The sequence below is a fragment of the Takifugu flavidus genome, chromosome 22, assembly GCF_003711565.1.
Source record: "Takifugu flavidus isolate HTHZ2018 chromosome 22, ASM371156v2, whole genome shotgun sequence".
In the NCBI taxonomy this organism is placed as follows: Eukaryota; Metazoa; Chordata; class Actinopteri; order Tetraodontiformes; family Tetraodontidae; genus Takifugu; species Takifugu flavidus.
In genome coordinates, this window is record NC_079541.1 from 1,602,521 (window position 1) to 1,628,627 (window position 26,107).

The following is a 26,107-nucleotide window of genomic DNA, read 5'->3' on the forward strand; positions in this document are numbered from 1 at the left end:
ATTAATTATGGGTAACATGGTTGCTTGAAATAAATATGAATCTAATTAAGATGAGCTCAAAAATAGAAGTCAAAATAGATATACAGCATTCAAACGGTGCTATTTGGCTTATTAAATCCTACAACGTTAGAAATGACATGTTAGGCGATACAGCTAGTGGAAATTTTATAGCCGACTCTCTCCCAAAAAGTGGTCTAAAAATCGGTTTTGGCTTTTGTTCAATTACACAAACACTGCCAGACTGGGCATTTATGTAGATTTTTTGTAATATTCTAGATCTGCCCTCTACAGAGGAACAAGCTGCATCCCAAGCACTACCTTTCCCCACCGCTAGATGGCGCATTGAACCAGTCATCATTCTCCTCCACGAGCGCTCTACTTTCTGCCAGCTGTGGAGTCTGAATTATTTAGTTTGCCCGACTGTAATAGAACAGATATAGACACAGGGGGCAGATAGTCTCTCATGAAGTACTCCAGTTAATCCTGTCTGCTTCCATCGGAATGTGTCAGAGAAAGCCGTCCCTCCTGAAGCAACACCACCAGTCCTGAAACTGGGGATAATTAAGTTGGTGTGAGTTATCACTCCATTCTATAGGGGGCATGACCCTTGATCTCACTGCCTTTTCTAAGACTGGCATCTTCTGTTGCCATAACAACAATCACCAGACAGGTCGGCGAAACCTGACCCTGCCATCTAACTCTTCACTGCGCCTGTTGAAAACAACTCACCTGGGTAGCCTGTGAGGCATGCCAACATATGCATGTGTAAGGCTCTGTGTCCAGAAAAGGTCCTGGTTCTGAGTCACTGGGGCCCTCAGATGGCCCACCTTTAAAGAAAATCCATGCCATTGTTTCAGAAAAGTATGTTCTTTCAAGATCTTTAACATGTTTATACTATACTTGCTTGACCTTTTAATACCACAATTAGAAGCTAGTTAGCTTAGCTTAGCCTTGAAATTAGCTGTAAAGGTCACAAGCTTACACCAAAACCTCTTTCAGAGGATAGTTTTGTTGCTGTCAATACTGGGATGCTGGTGCTTGTTATCAGTTTTCCATTTCCAGGGAAAGCCAGGCTAGTTGTTAAATGCATGTGCAGTCGGGCCTAATATCTGTCTGTGCCCTCGCTTTCGATCAAGCTGAGGAGATTTACGCAGCCTGGCAGCTACCATTGTTCCACAAAGATTAACGGTCATTAAGAGATTTAACCTTCCTCTCTAAACTGACCAAAATGTTACAGTAAGTCACACAAACGCGCCTCGTCCTGCATGGGCTGGGCTCTGATCGAAGATGTCAGACACGTCGCACACAGGGTGGTTAAAAAACAAAATTCATGATGTCATCTTTCATTTTACAATCACAATCATCTTTTCCTCCAGTGTCTTGAAACAATAAAAAATAAATATACATTATGTTACAAACCATTTCCAGTGTCTTAGATCAATAATAACAATAAAAAAAAACAAGGACACAAATTAAAAGCATTGATTACAGGAAGGGGGAAGACTGAGGTTCATCCAAATAGTAGTTTTACAAAGGTATTCAGTGGATAAACAGTGAACTAACTGGCTTAAATTTGCTGCTACTTTTTCGTTACATTCATTGAGTGCTTCAAGGATCCACACTGATGATCGTGTTTTGCACTTTTATGACACCAGGTTTTTGGAATATACCTTAAACCAAAAGGAAATGTGCATGTTTACTGGAATTGTCGCCTGAATTGTCGCCTGCTCCTCTGCGCGTGTGCGTGGATCCTCTCGGGGACGTGCACTGCATTGTCCAAATTTCTGAGGGTTCAGGAATATTTGAAGCTGGTTAGGGAAGCTGTCCCTGCTGAAAAGTGTTCCCAAACAAAGTGACGTTCAAGTAAATGATTTTTCACTTTTGGAATTCGTCCTCGTCACGTCTGAAATACAAAATAGATCTTTTTTTTCTTCACCTTTAACAATATGTACATATTAATTACACTCTGAATGCACTGCATTAAGAGGCTGAAGAAGCCTTTGAGTTTTTGTTTTTTTTAAATGCACTTGGTGTGGTTTAGCACCGACAATTGTGTCCAAAAGTCTCCGAGAGCCGGTTCAGTTTCACTAATGGCTGATGCTTTGTTGTCCATGAAATTCTTCTGATTACCAATCAAGCAGCTCTCAGCATCATCCTACAACAACCATAGATGAGGAGCATCTTTTTTCTGGATCTGCAATGCATCCTGGGGGACTCCTTCACCACCCAGAGTCCATTTCTGACAAGCATTTTGGCACATTTGGCTCCGACAGAATTCCCTTTAATTCTTCCACATGTCTTTCCACCTTGTTCTGTAAACCTGTTCCTCTCAAAGTCTGAAACTAATACTGCTTCCCAGAGAGAGAGAAAGCAGGCGGGACTGACACATCCAGCGTAGAGAACATCTTCACCATCTGCCCGTCTTCCTTTATTTTTAATCGTTCACTTTCTCTTGACAATCCAGCGTTCCGTTCGTCCTCCCTCAGCAGGTTCTTGGCTCTTCCTCTCATAGGGGCAGACTGGTCTGGGTTATCCTAACAGGTCAGATCGAAGTCTCGTTACTGCCACTGTTACCAGGGGGAAATAGGGGAGGAGGGACGGGTGCAGGGACGGGGTAAAGGAAGACAAGGACATGCAACGTAATAATGAGTGCAGGGATGCAGGAAGTTATCATGCAGAACTGAATTAGCTTGCTACGGTCATGCACGTTGCAGTTAAAGGTGCGGATCGGCGTTTTGGAAAAGAACACTTTCATGTTTCTATCATATATTAAGCAGCCTTTGCAGCTCATTTAGCTTAGGTTCGTCAAGAAACCAGAAGAAAATCAAAAATAGGCACTTCTCAAGCTTATCTGAGTTATTTTCCATATCGTGTAATGATGCTGCAGGGTGGTCAGCAAGCTGTTTAATCCGAGCTAAAGAAGACGTCAACTTCTCTTGACAGACTTTATCTTAAGCTCAGCATTAATGTTTTAGTACGCTCAAGATGCTGTTGACAGGAAGTTACTAAAACTCTCTGCAGGTCTCCTTACTCTGAGTCAGACTCGTTTCCTCCATTGACCGTCCCTGACTTCAAGTGCATCGCCATTCCCCCGTTGGTCTCCCGGTAGACGGCCACCGGCGGGATCCCCGCAGGTGGAGGCCTCGGGGCTACGGGGGGTTTGATGTGGGAGCTGTTGACGTGGTTGCCCGGGAGACCCCCCTCGTTAGGAGCGAGCGGGGAGGACCGACAAGATGGGGAGATGATGTTGACGGAGGGCTGCGAGGAGGAGTTGTTGTTGATGGGGGGAGGGGAGGTGATGGTGGGGGAGTTGTAATCGCTCAGCTTCTCTCTTAGACGGTTTTTCATGTTTTTGTCGCTCAGCGGGGGAGGGTAGTTGATCTTGTTCTTCAGGATACCTGAGAGAGAAGATTTGACTCACTTTGTCATTACTTTTATCTTTATTAACCCCCCCCCCCCCCAGTCAAAATGAACCAAGCTTACCCTTCCTCTGCTCTGGCTGGTAGTTGCTGTTGCTGTTGTGTTGGTTAGGGGGCGCTGTGTCCCTGGCACTCCCAGACGTCTGCTTGTCCCGCTCCTGCTGGGCGTCCCTCTCTCTTTCGCCGGTGTGGTTGAGTTTGTTTTCCTGGTGCAGCTCCACGTTCACCTTGGTCTCCACCCGCAGCCTCTCCGCCCCACCGAGGTCTTCGCTGTCACTGGCTGTGGTGGCTTCGGCGGGCCAATAAGGCTTCACATGATTGGCCACTGCATCCACTGGCGTGGAAAACATATTAAAAGCAAACTTAATGGCAATGATGCAAAAAGTTAACGTCAGGAGTGATCCCAAACATGTCAGGACCATTTTTCTTCATTAACAACCTGGTTCTTTAGGACGGGCTGCGTACCTTTAGGGGTGCTGTGGACAGGCTGCCTCTCGTTGTTCCACTTGGGCTTCACGTCGATATTGTCGTCTTCACTGTCGGACGAATGGGAAGAGGCGTACGAGGAACTGTGCTCATCCGCCGACAGCTCACTATCCGAGTCAGAGTCATCTGAGCATCAGGAAAAGGCAGAAAAACCAGTCGGTGTGAATTCATTATTAATACTGTTTAATAGGGTTTATTTGGCATGGAGCTCACCCTCTGCCTTTGTGCCATTCCTGTGGAACAGAGGTCCGTCCAGATCCATGTGTCCCTTCACCGTGGCTGAGGAAACCTTGGACTTCTGACCAGATTCCTCTCTGAAGGGATACAAGACATGGAGGAACTGTATTCGAGCCCAAACATGAAGGCTGAGAAAAACTCACCACCGTCTCTCAACGCAAACTCTTCAGTTTAAAGGAAGATTAATGGAAAGTGGGTCAAGGACCCAGCATTGATGGACGTGTTATTTAAGGAGTCGTAAACCTTCCTAGTTTTGGTCCTAATACCTCACATGAACATAAACGTTTATGGATGCAATATTAAATCTTGGAAAGTGCAAATCCATTTGAAATCCTGCTTCTCTCCAGCCTCGCCTTTATTTTTACCAGGTGGAAGTGACACGCTCTGCCAGAGGGCAGAAACGCTCGTACTGTCTCTGTCCCGTCTGTAGACGAGCCAGCAGCCGCAGGCAGCAGCTCGGCTCGTCTGGATTAGACTTCTGCTTCTACAGGTACAGTCCCATCCCACATGTCTCCTGGCTTGTCTCCTCATCCTGCACATGCAGACGTCCCCGTTTTCCCCCTTTGGCATTTTATCGCACTTTTTGACCCTAAAGTCGGCGAGATGACAGCTTTACGAGCCAAGGCGTGCAGTCGACATCCACCCCTACAGTAACTCCTGTCTTTTAAAATATCCAATGTACGTAACCTTACTCCAGTGGATCTGTGTTACATGCAAACATACAAGACAGAGAACAGAAGTCAGATATCTGAACATCTAAGACGGATTAAAAACGGACCCGAGTTTAACTTAAAAGATGAGGTAAGACACTGTATCTGCCATGAAATTGTTCCAAATTGGTTGTTAAGGCAATTCAAGTGATTAAATGTGTGTTTAAAGAAAATATCCCGCTAACAGAAACATGAACTGATGCAGTGAGACTCAATTCAGAGAGCATAGCAACATGTACCGGTATTTACCTTGCTTGTGATTAACTAGAGCTCTGGTTGGTTTCAAGCCATGTGCCATGCATTAGCAAAGCTAAGAATTCATGCAAGCAGATTTATGGGAGTAACTCTCAGACACCACCCACGTGTGGAAAAAAAGCAAGAAATGTGCTCATAGTCAAGAGGGTCATCATTTGCGACCGATGACAGGGTCCATCTATGCAACTCTGTGTGCGTTTAGGTGTGTTAGTATCTGTGCAACACCATATAAGATAAGAAATTCAGCCTGTAGAAGATAAACACCTCTCAGCAGAGCATTAGAAGCAGCCATTTAGTCAGCGTGGTGTACCTGAGTGCATAAGCCAGGTAGCTGTTGCGGCTCTTGGCTGACCTGAGCGTGCTGTCCAAGGAGACGGTGGACTCGCCGATGCCTGAGCGGTATATTGTGCCGTCTTCGTAAGCATTGTTGCTGTTGAGAGTGCGCTGAGGATGGAGGAGAAGCGGAGAAAACATGAAAAATCGGACTTTTCTGCACCGTTTCCGGACTTCCAGACATTCCAGCAAAAGGTGCACTCACTGTAAGCAAGGAGGCTCTTGTGGTGCTGGACTCGTCCGATACCATTTTCTTCCCTGTGAAGACGTTCTTGAGGTTCTTCCTCACGTCTTTGTTAAAGATCACATGGAAGAAGAAGATGAAGATGCCCTGCAAGGTCAAAAGGGAAACATTTGGAGTTTAGACAGCGTGGCAAAAGCTGGTGGGAAATCATCTGCTGGCATCTCTCCATCTGCTCTATTACCTGCAGACAGCTGCAGACGGCAAACAGGTAGTGGAAGATCATCACGTTGCTGTTGACCGCCATCAGGCCAAGGAGCCAGGTGGCGCTGATGAGCAGCAGCAGGAAGAAAGCCATTCGAAGGGCAGAGCTGAGGGGGGAAGGTTGATCAGTCCCACTGTTTTGACCACCGTTTCATGGAATAAAATATCAAAACTCACATTGCTCCTGACTTCTCCATTGCCTTCTGCCTGCGACCACATGAAGCCTTCGCAGCAAGTATGAAGATCACAATGTTCACCTTCCGGGAGAGTTAAAAACCACGGTTAACTCTTTCAATGACGCACGCCGCTCAGTTGGAATGCTGAGCGTTGTTAATGAAGGACTTACCAAAACGACCACGAAGATGGGCCCTGCGAAGCTCCAGATGAGCGTGTCATGGACAGAAAGCCAGCAGAAGTCTGGGTTCCCATAACCCTGAGGGTCAAGACCTACTGCCAAACCTGCAGATGGAGGAAACACAACAAATTCACAATTAAGACACAAACTCAATAATTCAACAGCCAAAGGGTGACGCTGTTTTTTGGTTTTCCCACGGTCGGCGTTCTTCCTCTTCATGATCATTTGTCATTGATACAGCGGTTTTTAGAGATCTGTCTCATACTGGGTTACAAAGTGGGTTTCCTCTTCTGCCTCTTTAATGAAATTTGCCACAAAGATCTTCGTCAGATGAGACAAGTCCCAGCACGAAGCTCTGCCTCCGGCTCTGTTTCTGGGCCCAGTGTGTGTGTGTGTGTTTGGGAATTTCTCCGTGTTTGGTGGTCTCACCGGTGATAATTGCCGGTATGCCCCAGCCAATGGCGTAGTAGAATCTAATGTGGCCATGGTTGATGTTCCGCATCTCCGTCAGCATGCGGTAGATGTGCAGCCCCTCCACGAACATCCAGGCAAAGGTGCACATGTAGAAGTAGTGGAGGAGGATGGCGATGACGGTGCACACGAACTGCAGGAGATAAGAGGAGAAAGTCGTCAAAAAAAGGCAGATGGTTCCATTTATTATTTTATTCTACATTATTTCAAAGGAATTTGCTTATTTTAGTGCCTCTCTGGTGCCCTTTTCCATACTCACCACATTGTCTGTCTGATTGATGCCCAGCAGGAAGACAAACTCGGAGAAAAAGAGAGCTGCCACCAGGTTCCTGTGAATGGCGTGAAGGTTGGAGCGCAGCCGACGAAGGAGGCACAGCAAGATCAAGGTGACGAGGAGGAGGAAGAGGGAGATTGACACCGTGGTGTAGGTGACGATCTTCAGGGGGAGGACGTCTCCGTGCTGTGGAGACCCGACCAGACGGAAGGTCAAATCGGGATTCCATCAAAGCGGATCTCTGACAAGCATCCGAAGGGGCCATACCTCTCTTTTGGAGATGTCCATGAGAACGGCAAAGCTGGTCATGTGGTTACACTGACAGCTGATGTGGCTGTTGTTCCTGTTGAGCAGCTCACATCCTTTGGAGGACCAGCCGCCCGTGCCTCCAACCCTAATCACCAACACACGCGTAGCAAAAATCTACTTGAAACAATTTCAGAACAAACGGAACAAACTTGTTTCGCGTGCGACGGTCGGGCCAGCTCACGCTAAAGAGTGGTTCCAGAAAACGCAGACGGGTTTGGTCCGCTCCTCCGTCTCCAGCAGCGTGTACTCCAAGGTGATGGGTGAGTCCAGGACAGCAGGAAGAGGCGGAGCCTCGCTGTGCACTGTGGCGCTCACTATGGCTGTGTTGATTACTGGACGGTTGGGTAGCCTGGGGGGCAAAGGTGAGATGACTAACAGCATTGACTATATGAGCAACATGTATGTAACATAAAGCAATATTCAAATGGGTGACTTTTTTTGTCTCAGCGTAATTTTTTTATCCTGAGATCTTCCCTTCTACTCAAGTATGAGTTATTTCTGGGTACCTTTACAAGAGTGCAGCTCACTTTGTGTATTTCCAAATAACTATGCTGGTTATACACACACACAGATAAGATTCTCCATTACAGACAATCCCTGTAAATATTATGGCACAGTTGAACATATTTTTCACGTGAAGATTGGTTTCACTACACAGAACATGATAAACAGCATAAACACGGTAAGTGGAGAATTCTGAGAGTTCAGTGTGACTTGAGTGTGTGTGTCCTCCTTCATTAGATCAGCGCCTGTTTGACTGGACGGTTTTGACGATTCCATCGTGCACCAGCACGTGTTCAGCATCTGAAAAACCTCCACATCCTCCTAGACGTGTACCTCAGGCTCCTCCGGTCAGGGTCGTATCGTTCCGGGAGCAGCGTCCCCAGTGACTTGTACACTATCACCACAGCGACGGGCAGAGGGGCCGCGGGCTCAAGATGGCGCCGTCTCCTGTCAGACACCGTCGTCGCCTCCTCCTGGAGTGGATCAGTCTGGGTCGGAGGGGCGGGCAGGGACTCTCCTGGATGGAGGTAGTGAAAGATAAGACTAAAGGTTTTTTTAACACACTTATAAAGAAGGAAAGTCGTTATCTAGCTACCCCTTTGACCCTGAGGGCGGAGGTTGAACTGAGGAAACTGCACATAGGATCCAAGCTCTTTGGGGTAGGCCTCTCTGATGTCCTCAAACCGAGGCAACGTGGCCCTCTCGGGGTCAATGACATCCAGGTAGTCCACAGTCAGAACTGTGAGAAGAAGATTCCGAGATGTAGACACGTGTAAATATCTTTCAGGGTTCCCAACAGTGGTTTTATGGCATCTCCACTCACTCATGTTGTCTGTGACGATGGTGAAAGGCTTCAGGTAGGTTTTCCTGACATTCTGAGCCAGGGTGTTGGCGTAGGCCTCAAAGTTGCGGAGCAGGTGGGCAGTGCCACCTTCACTCCTCTGGATCTGGTCCCAGTGCTCCTTGTTGGCCGGATCCAGTAAGGAGCTCCCTGCTCGCACCAAGTTCTGAGAAGGGAGGAAGGATTCAGTTACCGCAGTGAAGATGAAGCGGATCCCCGTTGAAAGTATCTTTTCCTAAGTGCAGTCATGAGACTACAAATAAGAGCATCACAAACAACTGTTTCCTACCTCGTTGAATTCCGAGTCCTTCATGGCGGTGAGTTCAAATCCCGCCTGCTGGCTCTCATACTGCAGCACGTGGTTCAGCAGCTGGGCAGCCGTCCTCACATCGTTGCCGTAGTAGTGCGGCGTGTTGATGGTGGCGCTGTGGAGCAGGCGCACGGCGGCCTTGGAGCGCTCGCTGTCCATCCTCGAAGTGTTGCGCCGCAGGTCGTCGTTCTGGAGGAAGGAAGAAAGCCGGCAGGTCAAGGTGAGGATAAGTTGAGCGGGCCAGAGGAAACATAATTGAAATTAGTTCAATCCCAGGATTAGCAGGAAGTTTGAGGAGTTTAAGCCTCGAGTATTGGGTTCAGGTTCACACAATAGGCGCATTGCTTTTCTTAGAATCTAATATTAGCATTAGCCAGCTGCACACAAGAATTCCCTTCGGACCGTGCTTACTATAGAGCACAGTCAGCAAAACAATACGAGCTTGTTGCCTCACTCACCATTTTCTTCAGATGGGTGAAGGTGACGGTGGTGCAGTTGAAGAGGTCGGCCTGGAGCCACCCCTTCTCATCGCTGCAGTGGCGGATAGCGGTACCTGCAAAGTAAAATAAAATCCCAAAAAAATATGTTTAGGCAGGAGAACAAGTATCGAATGGAGGGAAGGCTGTATGATGACATGGGAAGAACATTAAATGACTTGAAAATATTCTGATTTACTGTGTAACTACGGGCAGACTTTACAAACAGATAAAGTTTGAATGTGTAGATGTTAGGCCAGAGGGCTCGCAATTATGTGTAAATACTTCCTGCCATGCTGGTTTCCATTTTCAGGCACAGACTTGTTCCAGTCTGATTCAGTTAGATAAAAGACTTCATCTCAGATGCAAAGTCTCTGCAGCAGCCATTGTTGCAAAAGAAGAAACGGCCGGACGGCCTGCCAGGGTGCGCTAACAGAAGTTTACGAGCGGTGTTAGCAAATAAATGGTCCTACTAAGAACCAGGGGGACAACAAAGGGATCGCCATGGCGACAGTACTGGAAGAGGTCAGTGAACACGAATGTTGAGTTTAAGTCGCCAACACAGGCAATGAAGGCAGCCCATTCAGGCATTAATGTGTAATAATTAGTGTTTATTTATGTTTTTATGTATATTTTTAGGATTTATTCCGTATTTCCATAATGTACAGGTTTCCCCTGGAGTTGATCTCAGGATCACATGTTATATTATTGCTTCACATCAGAATGACACTCACCAACGGATCCTTTGGGACACTGTGTGGCGGCAGGACGTCCGAATCTGGTCTTTGGCCACCAGATGCCTGCATGGAAGGCCTTGGGACAGCCCTCGTACACCACTGTAACCAGACAAAAACACATTCTTGTTTTAGTTTTACAGCATTACTGAATAGTTAACGTGGACTTAAAGCTCTTTTTACATTTACATTCCAGTCTTTACTCACTTTTATAGATCGTTTAGTTTAATTTTTTCAGGATAGTGAATGCCTCTTTGTTGATTCTGTTGTGCTTGTAGCAGTGTGACAGACTGCAATAAGAGCTACTGTGGGTGGTCACATCTTGCTGACCCACAGGACATCAGCAAAGACATTTCAGCTTTGTTCCTTCTTCCATTTTCACTCCCACCATCATTTCCTCACTACATCAACTTTACTCAACCCTATAGGCGTGAAATCTGGCGGCCGGTGTCGTGGTCAAAAGGAGCAGTTGCTAATTGAAAATCGAAACACGTCCCGAGGCTGCGTACTGTAAAGAAGCGGCCTTTCTGTGGAGTCTGTGGTTTTGTTTCCTATTCATCTCTACTGTATTGTGAGACTCTTGCGCTGCTGCCAAGTTAGTCCACTTGACAGACGAGCTTCTTCTGCTTGACCGGGTGACGACAAAGGCGTGAAGTCGTCTCAGCCGTGAATTTGGCAGATGAGAGTGACACTATTTGTCTTTATTTAACGCTTGAACTGCTTTTCAGAGCTCACAGTTCAACTCGTGAATGCATAAAATGGATGAAACAGTGAAATGGTCTCAAGCTCTTCTCATCAGTGTAAAATTGTCCCCCTAGCCAATCTGCATTTGTCGCTTCAAGTCACGTCCACATAAAGCTGATCAAACCATTAGGAAGGCAATGCTAATGTACATACCCTCACATCCAGAGGAAGTGACCTCAGCAAAGGGGTTATCACAGCGGTTACACTGGCGGCCGATGACTCCGCCTTTACAGGGACACTGTCCAGTGGTGGGGTCACACGTCCGCGACTCTGAGCCGAGGGAGAAGCACTCGCAGGCGTAGCAAGTGTCCTCGCCTTCGGGACGATAGTGGTTCTCCTGCAGGAGAGCAAGATGCAAATGTTAAGTTTAGGCGATGCTTGGAAAAAAGGCCTCTATTTGGCTGATCATGAAGGAGAAATTACAGGATGAGACTAAATCCACAAAAGAAGAGTCAGAGAAAAGGCTTGGCTACAGCAGGCAAACAGCAGTGTGACTCTGATGCCAATATTAGCCGCCATAAATTAGCAGATACATTTTAACAAGGGTACATTAAACCGAGCAGTTTTTTGCTTATTTATCATGCTATTTACAGACATTTACACAATTAACCCAAATAGCTGCACATATGCTGATGCTAAGTCTGTTTTTACCTTGCAGCGACACTCTCCAGAGGTCTTGTTGCAGTCTTTATGGAAGCCCCTGGTAGTGTCACAGTTACATGGTCCACACATGGGGCTGCCCCACCAACCATGAGGACACGGCTTCTCCACTCTGTTATTGAATAAATAGTTCAAATGATGATCAGAAATGTGTCAACAGTTGTAGTAACTGCTGCTTTAATCTGCAGCTTCTATCATTTCAGGGTTTCTTTGTGGGATAACTCCCAACGAGCAAAATAATATTGACTATTGTCACAATTTGAGATTAACAAAATCTGATAAATAAATATCTGCTTAGTTAATCTGCAGCTCTCGTCACCCTGAGGCCGAAATAAACTTCCTCTGCTCTCTTAAGTCCTTCAGCCGGGAGGGGCCCTTTCACACAATCACACAGATTTTCTTTCTTTCTGGCGCGATGCGATCTCCACCTGAGCGCTGCGATCTGATAGGGGCATGAGGGCAGCAGTGACTGAACGTCTATGGAGGGTCGCTCAGGCGTGCAGGGGGAACCCAACATCCTGCTTAAGACAGGATGTGATGCGTGTCGTAGGGGTCAGGGTTCGGGAGGAAATGACTGGTTCTCAATTGGCAATTGCTAATACATGGAAGCGATCAGAATTTGCTCACCTAACACACGATCTGCTGGTATACAACTACTGGTAATTAGTGTATCGATAGCTTAAATCCTCCTAATGAGATGTGCAAATATCATGACATTTAATGTGGTAATTATGCGCAGGCATTTGGGATTTTACCAACAGGACCAACTTAAACAAATCAGCCTCTGTGCTTACTTGTTTTCACAGTACTGGCCGTAGTAGTTCTGTCCACATTCACACGTGTAGCCATGTGAGGAGCTGGGTTTCCGGACACAGGTGGAGACGTGTTCGCAAGGGTTGAGCTGGCAAGCGTCCATGCACTCTCTACCGAAGTAGCCTGCAGGAGACAGAGGGCGAGGAGCGATATTAAGGAGCTTAAGAGGAGCCATTGTGGGTTCGTGGAAGTGCGTATTACCTGGGTCACAGACGCAGGTGTGTGTGCTCCAGTCGTCGCTGCAGTGGCTGTTCTCGGGACAGATGTTGGAGTCGCACGGGTCAGCCACGTCGCAGCCGTCTTCCACGCGGATCTTCAAACCCTGGGCCATGTTGACGTTGGCCACGTTGGTGGACGTCTCGCCCATCCGGACACCCTGGCAGAGAAGGACACTTGTTAGGGAAAAGAAAACACTACAAAGGCTTTGAACACACACGCTCATCTACCTGGATGCAGCCAACGAATCCTTTGCTGACGTGGTTGTCAGCTGCGGGCAAGCCTCCCACATAAAGAGTCTGGAGTTTCAAGCCAGGCAGATCATAACCAATCTCCACTGACTTCTGCTTAACGAAAACATGGAAAACAATTCTTATTCAGAACATGGCAAGATGTGTACTGCCCTATATTGCAATAAAACTGACCTGGTACATGCCGTAGTCCAGCGACACAGAGACCATGTACTTGATGTCTTTTCCTTCTTTGATGCTCCTCAGTTCTACCAACAGGTGATGCCATTCGCCATCATTAACCCGAACCTGGGGGAATCCCAGGGTGGCCACCATATGATGTCTTGATATCACCTCCATACGGAGCTGCTGCTCACTCACCTGGACGGAAGGGAAACCGAGAATTAGAACTCAATTACAGTGTTAGACTCAGGACATTTACACTCTATGCAGATGATGATGACCTATTTGTCAGCAGTCCAATGATGTCTCACCATGAGGTTGATGGTGGAGGAAAGTCCAGCGTTGGCCTGCATCAGGGTGCCAGCAGGTCGCCTGGTGCGGAACATCAGGCCCATATACCATGGAACCGCCACAGTTATCTCTGGGTCACGCCAGGAGACCAGGGCCTGGCCATCAAAGAACTGAGGAGACGGCATGACTGAATGGGGACAAGAAGGTGCAAAAATAAGGTGACCGCTACAAAATACATCCATTATATTTCTCTCACCCATTAAACTTGGAAATGACAGCTCTATCAGCATGCTACCATAAACGAGTTGTAATCAAAGAAGAAGAGAGTGGCCAGTCTGACACTTCTCATCTTCCCACAGCTTTTTATATCTACTGAGCAGGTGTACATATCTAAAATCTAAAAATATTATTTTCATGCCAGCAGCACACAGATAAAATCTCCAAATTAAACGGGACTCAGCCGTATGTCTTAAACCCAACCCTGTTAGCAAATATACTGCCTAATTAAAGCCTGTTGTCTATTGTACATGAGCATTATAAGTTCCTCTTTGATGGCCGAGTCAATAGATTTGGAGATCTACCTGTTGCAACAAGCAAATGCCACACAAGAGAGTGTTCCTAATTTACTGCATGCGCATAACAGCCTGACTAATTTGCGTAAACGAACAAGACAGATGCACTTGTCTTTACAAAAATGTTGAAATGAGCTGTGAAACTAAAGCGAGACCCGATAGGACGATGAGCATTGCAATGTCTTCCATTTCTGGCCGATTATCACATCGCACTGTTAAAAGAGAGGCTCTTCTCAGCCTGCGGTGATCCTGAGGCTCAGACACTTGATATGAGGTCGGGCTCTGACTGGGAGGCTGCCTCACAGACAAGGAGGCTGAGAGAGGAATTCACGCGTGTTCTGCAGCATCGTCCTGCAGCAGGAACTCTCTCTCCATTGATCGTGGAGGGAATGAACAAACATCACCCCTAACTTATCTACCAATCCACAGGTGTACAGTAGAGTAACCTGAGCTGTGCCTCACACGTCAGCTGAGGAGATGACAGCTCTGAGGCCTTTCTGCGTGTACGTGTACATGTGTGTGCGTGCGAGTGTGGGGGGTGGAGGGCAGATTTCATTTATTCCCTTCAGACTTGCTTCCATGAGCCAGTCATAGTTCGTCCTAAATCTCCACACGGGAGGATGTGATGAGTGCCAGAGTGATTCACACTGAGTCATGTGAGGTGTTCCTTATCCCACTTGATCTTCAAGACAGGATTTGCTGAAAGTCCTCAGACTCACAGGAGGGGAAACAGACACGAGCACGCTGCAACTGGACGTCAGTCAGAAAGACACTTGCCTTGTTCGCAGTTTTTGCCTCCGTAGCCTGTCGGGCAGTCGCAGCTGTGGGTGTTCCACTTGCTGACACACACGCCCCCGTTCTGACACATCTGCCTCACGCAGAAGTTTTTCTTTGCAGGACAACCTTGGGAAACACAAATAATTAAAGTTCTGAAGATACACATAGCGTAACTTCCCATGACAGTTCCAGGTAGCCTGTCTAACCTGGTGTGGTTCCATTGTTAGCGATGTAGCTGTCCATGTCGATGGGCTTGCTGTCGATGCTGAGCTTTCTCATGCAGCCCACAAAGTCTCTGTTTCTGACGGGAAAGTCCTCCGGTAGGTTGGGAATTCCACCTAGCAACAGCGGCCCTGTCAGATCCAGGGACCTGCAGATGAAAGAGAAAATGAAAGGAAGGGAAATTGCACTTCTTTTTTTTCCAAATACAGCACATGCTACTGCAGCTTTCCTTTGGTTTGCAGTTTTAAATCTCTAATAGAGAAATAAGTAACTTCCTGTCACTACCCAAACTGCACAAGGAAGGTCAACAAAGGTAATCTAATGGTTGACAGCTCTGGAATCAGACTATTACGGTTAGGGATTTAAGTAGTCACAAGGCTAACTGCTACACTCACCATGAATGAGCAAGGCCTCAAATATTAGGTCACATAGGAAGCCTCTTAGGGGTAAAGCCTCTACGACACTCAACATCAAACAGCAAATGGTTTTAAGAGATTATTGGTAAAATATCACCTCATAGTGATGAGAGAGAAACAGAGAGGACTCGGTTTTTATTCTTCCTAATTGATACTGCAGCAGCTTGCAGCTTCTACCGGCACGTGTAGCACCTGTGTCCCACACAGTTGTCTCAAGGTGATGGTCGTTTGCACTGCATGTATAAATCTAAACGCCTCTCAGCTGCGGCGAGTTGTGCAACAAGTTCCTGATGGAACGCAACCTCATTTGCGCCTCTTTGAAGCTTTCTCCTTCTCTCCGTCCCCACCCTCTGCATGAGATGTGTCTGAGCATGCTAATTCTTCAAAAACATAAAATGTCTCATATTAGAAAAATGAAATATATAATTAGTGAGCGTTGAGATGGGTTGAGCCCGTGCTGAGAGAGTCCTTTTGAAGACAACGTTTGGGAGGAATAAAGAGAACAAGAGATTACAGGAAAAGAGGGAGAAGGACCAGAGTGTAGGAGAATGAGTGTGACTGGAATTTGGGTCAGCCTTCCGGGCGTGACAGATCTCAGCTGTTCATCTGTGTAGTTGCTGCAAAAAAAAAGAAACAACGGAGACACCAGCTCACTTTTTCTGTCCCGTCTGTGTGCCTTGAGCGGCGCAGGAATAGTTGCCGATCTGCTTCCCGAAGCGAATCGCCATGGAAATATCACAGTCGTCAACGGCGACCACTGCCACCTTTTCTCCTGACGGCCCGTGAGGGATGCCGAGACGCCCCAGGTTTGGCTGAAAAAAGAGAGAAGACGGGTCACCAACGATGCCTGATCAACAAAACACAGTCAATAAAACCTTTTTGATAAACTAACACGAGAATTGACTCAGTGGGGTATGATTCTCGCTCTGGGTGTGAGAGGTCTTGGGTTCAAATCCCGGACGAGCCAGCAGTGTTTGTGTGGTTAGGGCTGCGGTGATATGCCTGATTTGAACTCAACTGTCCCTTGAGGTGCCAAATCCCCAAATGCACTTGTTGAGGGCAGTTTAGCAGTGTAAACACAGGAAATTAGTAAAAAAAACATATTTTCCTTAGGAAAGACTGCAAATGACCAAATTTATTTGAGAATGATAAATATCTTCACACTTGACTGCTTTTTCTTCTGGTCGGGGCAGCTGTTTTGGTACTGTAGGCTCCCACAAACAATATTTCTACGACTTTCGCTGACTTGGAGTAGAAGCGCACAAGCCGTCTTGGCTTAGGGAGACAAAAACAGCCATTGTGCATTAGCGTGCACCTAATGATTGCAAGGTAAGCTGATTGGTTCATCAAGGCTTGTGGCCGACAATCTGAGAAAATGTAGATCAGCTTAGAAAATCAGAACACCAAATCTCTTTAGTTTTTGTAATATTTAACCTCAGTTCCATGAGGAATTTTCCCAAGAGAGGACTTGGAAAAACAAGCAGAAAAAGCTTTGTGTTTATTTTAATCGAAAAACAGGCTTAAAGTAAAAATAAAAGTAATTTGTACCTCTCGCAAGAATGCTTAGCACAATAATGAGACTATAGATCCCTGATATGATATCAGAGGAGTACAGAAGCCAGTAGTGATTAAGACAATGACTGTGGCACATTTAAGAGAGATTAGAATGATTATTATCATTATTAACCATCCGTTTTTTTCAAGTGTGGCACAAATAATGGGCAAACAAAGATAAAAGATAGTTGGAACCAGCTGAAATACCAGGCTGGGGAGGGCATCTATTTTGGTTCAGGTGGGCTTCAGTCTGGACATATTTTCTGTCCCACTGGGAGCTTGTTGTTGCCACTCCCGTCAGCGTGCTCCATTTCCGCCCAGTCCACCGAAAAAACACACGTTTAGCCGGCTGACAAACAGGAAGGCCGCCCGAGGAGCGTCACACCTTTGATTCCACTGCTGTTTGCTTTCACATCTCTCCTTAACTTCATATGTTGTGGTTCAGGTTAAATACAGTCACGTGCAAGCAGTCAATTATCTGAGCCATGACATTCTTGCATCAATACAACAGCAAATCTTCAGATTTGGCATAAAACAGAAATGAAATGATTGAAAGGAATAACTGTTAAAAGAGTTTAATTCATTCATTTACAAGAGTAACAACTGGACTTCCATTGAAGTCAGTAAATGTAAAGCTCTCCTACATCATTTAAATGTAAAATAATCTTCCAGGCATTTAATTTTCTGTGATTAAAATATCTGTGATAACCTCGAGGGCCTGATGACTGATGCAATGCAACCAGTGGTGGAAAACTAAGACCCCTAAAGGCTGAAAATATTCCAAACACCTTTGGAAAATGAGTGTTTGGCTTCTCAATCCCTGGAAAAATAAAGGTTAAAGACTTAATTACCCCTCTAAGACTGATGTAATTGTATGAATCTATTTTATAGATGCTAAATATTAATTAGATTGAATTAAAATGGAAAAATCCACAGTTGAGCTGGCTACGTCAAGCCTGCTGTATATGGCTTCTAGCCTTGTAGTGGCCCCTTATTTTAAAGTGCACTTGGCCCTCGCTTTGAGGGGCCCCGGGAGAGACTCTTATTTACCCTCCGTCTGACTCAGGGCTGTGGAAGATTCTCCCTGGCCAGTGCCGTCTCCAGGGGCGATATTGGCTTGCCGTAACCATGGGAACGCACTTGATCCCGACAGCTAGCCACAAAGGTGAGGTGGGCGAGGGGGGTGGGGGGCCAACAGAGGAGAACACAACCACAAAAACCTGCATGTGCTCCCAGCGCCACCGCTTGCAACGGACACACGTGCAGTTTGCAACACCAACAACTCTGCAGACCGAGGCAGATAAACGCCTTTGAGCTTCTAATGTGCATTTAACACACATTGTTGCCCGTTGTTGGCAGGTTTACTCAACAAATCCCGCGGTCAGGAATCTGAACACGCCGTGCAGATTAAAGCACCGACGCAAATTAGTCCAAAAACACCTCAGACAGAAAGGAACACTTGATAACCGGGAAAATGTGTTTGTGTATGCGTGCGAGGCAGGAAGTGGCTGGTAGGACTGCAGACAGCGACACGGTTCACTCTGATAATCAAGGAAAAGGGGGCGCACAGCCTTTTATTTAATTTGGAGCTTGAGGCAGGAAGCACCATTGTTTCTTTGACTCCTGGGTAAAAATGACTCCATAAGTGATGGCTGATGCGTGTCGAGCTTCAGATAAAAAGAAGAAGAAGTAATGTTATTGTTAATAATACAGAAGCTGGAGATTTTCCAGCTAAATGGCTTTGTCCCATCCTGGCTATTGTGTCATGTCTTGTCCACATTACCTCACCCGCCCTCTGGCAGTGTAAAAGTAGAAGTGTGAATTATTTGAACGCGCACACAGATCTCCCTTGTTCAAGCCTATATGTTACTGCACGTCTCTGTTCATTGTCGGCATGTAGCTTTCAAGAGCAAAACAAATGTGCGGATGACACAAACTGGGATTAATGCAACTCTATCCTGGCTTTTAAAGAAAAACACCCATGTGGGCAGGATACTGACATTACAGTATTACTTCCAGGCAAATTCTTCAAACAGCTGATTTTTTTCACTAAACAGCTGATGAGTAATTATCGCACTGGAATGGGATTATTTTTAGGCAAGAAAAACAAGGTTTTAAAACTGAATTATGTATCTGGGAGAGATACTGCTGCTGAGGTTAAAAAAACTCCCTGGGATTTATCTGTAATATGCGTATTAAATCTGAACAGCACTGTAGCTTAGATGATGGGAAATGATGCCTGTGTGAAGAGTGGAGGCATCTGACCCATAAAACATGTTTGGAGAGGGATCAGAGGAGATAAGAGATGTCTGCAGCCAAAGAGGAACGAGATAAGGCGAGAAGACACCAACACGAGTAAAGAGGAAGGATGCGGTCGTGGCGGGCCTATAAGGAAGGAACATGGCTCAAAGCTGCATGGACAATTTATTCAATTTTCCGTTCCCATGCAAATTCCACCCTTGTTTTCCACAAAGTCAAAAGTGTACTGTAAAAAAACAGTTAGCATTATCAAGCTAATATAGGAAAGTTGTGTTGTGAGACAGAAAAATACTGACTTTATTCTCAAATTAGTACAAACCACTTTAGAATAGTAGGGACTACAGAGCAACAAAGGGAGGGCTTAGGAATACATATTAAATCCTTCAACAGAGAAAAGCAAGAGCTCAGAGACATCTGCTGTCTGTGCTCGTTAATGAGCCATCTTTGACGGTTACGGAGCCGTGTTAATCCTCCCTGACAGAACTGTGCTCTGGCCCACTTTGCCACTGCCAAGAAAAACAACAATCGGCACTCAACAGGCCTCTACCTACACGTCCGTCCACCTGCCAAACATGTCAGACATGTTTATATCAACCGAGCAAACCTCACAAGTGAAAGTCAATGACAGCGGCGCTTCTGATTGGACGCCTAAGCCGCTTCTCCTGGCAGATGGGGTGAAGACGGATGCAGGAAGAGAAGAGCTCCATGACGACTGAGAGGGAGAGACCAGCTCAGTTCACAGCGCACCACGGCTGCACTGATCTGCAGTTCAAAAACAGGAGGGCGCCACACCCGGATGAGGTGGGAAAGAGGGTACGTGAAGCCACAACGACACGCTTTAACAACCAGAAACCTGCCATGTTTCCTCTTTAAAGGAAAAAGCAGACAGACAGAGAGAAAAGGTGGCAAAACCTTGGCGGCCAGACTATCTATGCTGTATGTGACACGCGTGATATTGGGATATATGATCGCTTTCTATGCAAGACTCTTACCAATATGTGGAACACCAAAAACAAATGTGAGCAGAATTGAGCAAGAGTCAAATGCCATGCAGCAGAGATGAATGGAAAGCAGGGACTACCCAAGTGAAAAACAAGCCAGCAGCAGGTACTAGCCTAGAGGTCAAAGGTTACCTCTTTCTGATAGAGCTCCAGCCAGGCTGTATAGAGCGGGAGCCGCAGAACCCCACGGGAGTCCACCAGACTCCCCCCTTCCTGGGAGAGAGACACCGTGAGAGAAAGACACCTTATTAGACCTGTCGTCCACAACCAAGCCACGTCGCTACCTGTGTGTTATACTGATCCTTCCGCATCGTCTGAGGGTCTAGACAGGAGATGGCACATGAAGTGTAATCAGCTGCATGTGCGCAGCAGCAAAGAGTCGGATGTGTCTCTTTGCATCTGCAGCCAGCAAATTAGTCAATAAACGAGAAACTCCCAAAGCCAAATAATCCCTCTGCCCACTTGGCCGCCATAATAAGAGCATACAACACACGTTTACATGTGGCACGGCCTGTTAGGAGGACGCTGGGTGGCAGAAGCACTCGGTGACCAGCCACCTCTCATATCTCTGTGATGTGTGGGAGGACAGCCTCGGAGATCTGCTGGTCGGAGATCTGGGGAAACCCGGGTTGAGGAGAACAAAGGCCTCTTCCTCGAAAACACACGCCCTGCCGGAGAATGCTCGGGCTCCGAGGATTCACCTCAGAAAACAAACCTACTTCACCTTTATTGAAAACACAAGTACCGGAGGAAAAACCTGCAAGCTCTCACCCCTGACTCACATGTTAACGTGCATAGACGCATTGTTCTGGGGGCCACCGTGGCACAGCCAGACCCCTAATAAGGTATGCGTCTGTCTCTCTCAGACATTAGGGCCACCCTCAGAAAGCTTCACTCGATTGTCATAAAACTGTACAACAAGGAGATGAACGATAGCTGAGGCCGTTTACAAGAGCCTAAGTAGGGAAGAGCTCTTATAAGAGTCTGTTTGTCTGACTGGATATCCAGTTGGAAATGCAATAAAGTCCTGAAACATTAACAAAGAGACGGGGAAGGGGGGCTGTGCAGCTTTCAAAGGGAGCATGAGAGCAGCACTAATTCTGCAGGAGAGACATGTCACACAAAGCAAAGCGAGGCACCTTGTTCACATCAGAAGAAAAAAAAATGATAACAGAAAAAGGGAAAAAGCAGGTAACGAAGGGTGGTTGTTGCTCCAACTCTTGCAGGCTGTTTAACTACGGAACACACGGAACACTCAAACTGACACCCAAGCAGCTCAGATTCTCCTGCATTTCCCCAGAAAGGGAAATCAGAAAATCAACCAGTGGCTCCGTTCCTCTGTGATAGAATCATAGAGGTGGCCTCTATGGAATGACTGTGGTGAGCTGAGTCCTACTCATCTCCCCCCCAGATGATCACGCGGTCGTGCGCCTCCGCAGATCAGATGGAATTGTGGCTGCTGCAAACCAACCGTGCGCTGATTTGTTCAGCCTGAAATGGCACCGCCGCTCTTATCGGCGGGCTCCGACAGTGACTCAGCGCGTCTGAGTCTGACTGTTGATCTGATTTGTCATTATTTGGCTGCTTCAAAAAAAACAAACATCATGTTTCTATTCAGTGTTTTTCTCCATGGAATCCTCTCGTGATTTGCGCAGCATAGCTGATGTGTTCTGCGGCCCCCAAAGCGCATTTCCTGTAACAAGTGACATCATTTCCTGCACCTAGCAAACATCAGAACCCTCAGACAAAACCTCCTGCTGCCCATCTGCGTGTGCGCATCCTGTTAAAGTTGCCTCGCTGACGCAGTGAAGTCTTTGAGAGGCTGCACAAGGAATCCCAAACATGTCTTTATTCCTCCACTTCCACACACTCCACACAACAAACACACACTCTCACACGTCAGACTCCCCCCTGCAGACAGAAACAAACGTACACACAGCTTTCCTAACCGTCCCAGATCTTTGCAACAATAGCAGGTCAATGTCTGTTGTCATGCCAACCCCTCCCCCGACCTTTGCCCTCTGCCCCTCAACCCCAAGCAACAGCATTCAAAGGAAAGTTTTGAAGCCCGGCACAACTTTGGTCGCATCATTATCTGACATAGGGTGTGTGTGTGTTTGTGCCGTTATCATGTACTCAAATATTTATTTACATTAATAAAGAAGTTTATATTCTACCTAATTCTATCTAATAATAAAAAGAAACACGATATTTGTGTTTATCTCCACGCCTGCATGTATTGTGCAAGACGGCCATTAATCTCTTGCAGATACCGTATCTCAGGTGCCTTTGATGTTTGCGTGACAAATTGCTGAATTTCTCTACTCACTGTCACTCAAAACCTCCCTTTATAGACCCAAAAACAATATTTATGTGAGCGCATTCGTGCATGTCAACAGCTCGGTGGGAGAAGCCTTCTCTGATGTCTCTGCTTCTTGCCAGGCCTTTTATTCATATCCTGACAGTCGCGTGTCAACAGGTCTATATCTTTGGTGAGAATATTACTGCGTTTTTGCGTATAGATTTCCCCCAATCCCTCCAGCAAGTAATGTAGGATTAAATTACGATCAGTCACACAGTCGTATCTGACTTCTGATCATTCACCACGTGAAGAAAAGCCGACCTTGTGTGAGTTGTTAGCCTCGGGCTAATTCAACGGAATGTGTCACCTGATTACAAATGGGTGTGTGCATTAAGATTGACAGTGAAGAATGTGCATATACACCTGGAAACACCCATAACACTGATATACAGTATGCATGTATCTAACCAACTATATTTAAAGAAGTGAATAAAAATGTGAATGAAATCCACCACACATGGAAATGGAAGACTCACCGAAAACTGGACGAAAAAGAAACAAAGGCTAAGCTGACGTCTCTCAAAACCAAATGATGCCTGAAGTCATTCATCTTGCAGTGATCTTTCGACCTTCTAGGTCCACACAAACTTCACAGAGGCTTTTGAACATGCAGACATGTGTCGATGAATCGATACAGATGTGCCCCCGCAGCTAACAAGCTAACATCACAGCGGCCTCTTTTCGTCATCTTTGGTGCGTATATCACCAGCGCGGCTACGAGGTCCGCCGACGGGTCTGACGGTGACAGACGCGAGTGCGAAACAAAACAACCTGTGAAATGTGACACAACGTGTGCTGTAGGCTACTAGACCAACAGGCATGTTGCTCTTTTAAACAAGCTGTCAGGCTATGAGTGCCAGGATGCCCGAAATAAGAGGAAGCATCAGATGAAGAAAAATAAGATGGTGGAGATGAATTAGGAGGACCCTCTTCCAGCTTAGAACTGTTGTTGTGGAATGACCACCACACCTATATAAGCCAGAGCTGGTTTCAATGGCAGGGTTGATCAATGACTCAGGTTTATTATTCATCAGGCAGGACTAATGTTATCTTGTTTCCAGTCTGGTTTGATGCTAGGAAAGAAGCCTGCGGCATCTAGGAGTTGGTTGGAAATTAACACCAGCTATCATCTTCAGTGGCAATATAGAAGCTAGTTTGCTGCTTATTACTCTCTCTTCTGAGACTAACTGTGAAGAGGCAAGACAATCGTCGTGGGAACACGAGGTTCAAAAATAATTTAGGACTTCCTGCAATTGCCTGTAGTTGAAACCACCAATTAGCTGAGGTGAGAAAGTCCCCCGTTAGCTTAAAGCAAGGCCCTGATGCTTTTCGAATTCAGCAGGCGAGACTAAGGCAGCGGCGTACCACTGTCGGAATTCTGACTGCCGGCGTCTGGAGGGAACTCCGCTGACTCCTGTCATCACTGTCTAATTAGTGTCATGAGCACATGATGAAAATCTTTACCTTTACTTCAGACTCTCCAAATCTCACCTAAACTGAGGAGCTCATCTTGGAGACGTAAGCCGCTTACCTTGTTGTAGTAATGTAGCTGGACGGAGTGCCACTGGCCATCACTGACCCCTCCTGGAACATAAGGAGACACGGTGGTCCTGGTTTCTCCTAGATAACAGGGAGAAGGAATTAAACCCACATGAAACAAACGAAGAGTCGAGGTATTCACGCATAGCCTCCACAGGGAATATTCATGATTCTCCATTTATTACTGTAGAATCTGCAAAGAAACAAGGTCAAACACAGCGACCACAAATCAGGAAAGTGGGCATTAATTATCAACGGGTCTCAGGGAGAAGACTGTGGAGCACAATGGCGTAAGATTTACTGGGGTTTATCTGTTTGTCAAGGGCAGGAATCCACCGCTCCTCTGGAAATGAGTAAAGAGCAGCGTAACACTGACATCTGTGTGCATTCATGGGGGACGGAGTTAATAAGTGATGTTTTCTGGCCAAACACGTGAAACTGGCTCCTTTCTTTCGTGAGTTTGACTGCGAAGACCAAACAACCTCTCAGGCTGCGTGATTCCACGTTTTTAATCTGATGGGTTGGCATTCAAGGTTTAGTCATATTCCAGGTTTGAAGCAGAGCCATGAGAACTTGGCTTTGCTCCCAAATGGCCCTTCAACGATCATGAGCATATTGAACTGGACTCCTCCCAGTATGGTACCATGGGAAAGTGGAACCACTCTGAGCAACTCCTAGGAAGAAACATCCATTTGATCTTGAATCCGGGAGTTCATAATATGGACAGATGACATATTGGTTCATACTGTTTAACCAGTAAGAGCCTCATTACTCACATGTAGTGTGTGTGTGTGTGTGTGTGTGGTGTGTGTGTGTGTTATCATTAATCAGTCTGGCAGCTCCTTTCCTGTGAAAGCGACCGACATCAGTAAAAAGACAGACGACCCTTTTACCTACAGAAAAACACACATGAACATGTTCAAACTCCACGTCTGCGCTGATGTCGTTAAAAAACACACAACCTTCGCAAACCAAAGTGTCATTCGGTGGTCTCTTTCTCAGTCGCTAAAACTTATCGGATATTAACGATCACTTCAGGGACACACACACACGTGAGCGTGATGGGGCCTAACCTCCAGAGAAGGTGAGCTGAATCTGCTCATTGATGATCTCCACGGCGATGAAGTCGTGTTTTTGATTGAAGCGGCCGTTGTAGAGGAGCAGAGCGTTCCTCTCTCTGGTAGCAAACCTACAGACAATCACACAATAATAACAGTTGGAATTCCAGCTGTTTTTGCACCCCCCATCCCCCACCAACACTGGCCAATGCTTCCTGTCACGTTGCCTCAGCGTTGCTCCAATTCAAACAGAGCAGCGCCGAGCAGCCGGAGAACCTCGGAGCTCTTCAGGAAAAGTCGCTTGGAAAGGAAGAGCGGGATGTGTAAACCCTGCGGACGGCAAAGAGGAAGCGCTTTCCCTGCCTGCGATGGGCAGGCCAGTCGACCTGCTACCTGCTGGTGACTGTTGGGGGGGGGGGGGGCGGTAAGGGCAGAGGAGTCAGCCGACAGATGCCAGTGGAGCCGCACAGTCAGGAAGGCAGGATGGCTGCAGCCAAACAGTGATAAGGAAAACTCATCGGGCAGCCTTTCCTGTTTTTACCGCCCTGCAAACCTTTCTCACCGTTCACGCCGTTATCGCCGCCACCGTTTTGTCTTTTTACTGGAGACAAAATGTGCAGTAAACACCTTTTCATGGCATATTTGCCGTGTGTCACCCCCTCGCTTAACCGGGATTATAAGCACACATCCGACACAGGCGAGCGTGTGTTTGCCTTATTCTATACTGTGCGCGCTCATGCGTACACACGTCTCGGCACACCCAGGCTGACACACTTTAGTTGGGTGAACTCCACAACTCTGCGGTCTCTCTGGGCACAACTACTCACCCTCCCCAGATTACAGGTCAACAGGCTGTCGTAACAGTTGTGATATGTCCAGACAAGCAGCATCATTAGCATGTCAGACAATATTCATCCATTTCACTGAGTTTTCCACGAATGAAAGTGTTACTTCCAGTTTTTGGCTCGCTACAATATGGGAATTTACTAGACTAACGCTGAAATGCGACAACTTTTTCAATATCCTGACAAGTTTGCATGTGTTGTTGTGA

General features: G+C 46.6%; 1 protein-coding gene across 6 annotated transcripts in view; it reads right to left on the reverse strand.

Moving 5' to 3' along the window:
- Positions 1-1,311: 1,311 nt before the first annotated feature.
- Positions 1,312-26,107, reverse strand: part of celsr1a (cadherin EGF LAG seven-pass G-type receptor 1a) — a 50,038-nt gene continuing 25,242 nt past the window's right edge. Inside the window, exons 5-37 of one of the 6 annotated variants that reach the window (XM_057022096.1) lie at positions 25,072-25,187; positions 23,991-24,079; positions 20,230-20,310; positions 15,938-16,095; positions 14,852-15,015; positions 14,646-14,771; positions 13,317-13,483; positions 13,018-13,203; positions 12,823-12,936; positions 12,578-12,752; positions 12,358-12,499; positions 11,555-11,675; positions 11,057-11,240; positions 10,160-10,261; positions 9,408-9,502; positions 8,929-9,138; positions 8,622-8,805; positions 8,394-8,537; positions 8,132-8,315; positions 7,476-7,643; positions 7,253-7,379; positions 6,971-7,171; positions 6,670-6,844; positions 6,232-6,344; positions 6,063-6,142; positions 5,866-5,992; positions 5,646-5,771; positions 5,460-5,551; positions 4,119-4,219; positions 3,885-4,031; positions 3,484-3,753; positions 3,032-3,398; positions 1,312-2,534 (exon numbers count right to left, since the gene is read on the reverse strand). In XM_057022096.1, coding sequence (XP_056878076.1) covers positions 2,507-2,534; positions 3,032-3,398; positions 3,484-3,753; positions 3,885-4,031; positions 4,119-4,219; positions 5,460-5,551; positions 5,646-5,771; positions 5,866-5,992; positions 6,063-6,142; positions 6,232-6,344; positions 6,670-6,844; positions 6,971-7,171; positions 7,253-7,379; positions 7,476-7,643; positions 8,132-8,315; positions 8,394-8,537; positions 8,622-8,805; positions 8,929-9,138; positions 9,408-9,502; positions 10,160-10,261; positions 11,057-11,240; positions 11,555-11,675; positions 12,358-12,499; positions 12,578-12,752; positions 12,823-12,936; positions 13,018-13,203; positions 13,317-13,483; positions 14,646-14,771; positions 14,852-15,015; positions 15,938-16,095; positions 20,230-20,310; positions 23,991-24,079; positions 25,072-25,187 — 4,864 coding nt within the window. In that variant the 3' untranslated portion in view covers positions 1,312-2,506. Of the gene's footprint in view, positions 2,568-3,031; positions 3,399-3,483; positions 3,754-3,884; positions 4,032-4,118; positions 4,220-5,417; positions 5,552-5,645; positions 5,772-5,865; positions 5,993-6,062; positions 6,143-6,231; positions 6,345-6,669; positions 6,845-6,970; positions 7,172-7,252; positions 7,380-7,475; positions 7,644-8,131; positions 8,316-8,393; positions 8,538-8,621; positions 8,806-8,928; positions 9,139-9,407; positions 9,503-10,159; positions 10,262-11,056; positions 11,241-11,554; positions 11,676-12,357; positions 12,500-12,577; positions 12,753-12,822; positions 12,937-13,017; positions 13,204-13,316; positions 13,484-14,645; positions 14,772-14,851; positions 15,016-15,937; positions 16,096-20,229; positions 20,311-23,990; positions 24,080-25,071; positions 25,188-26,107 lie in introns of all 6 variants that reach the window. The other 5 variants (XM_057022094.1, XM_057022095.1, XM_057022098.1 and 2 more) reach the window with 5 other exon arrangements.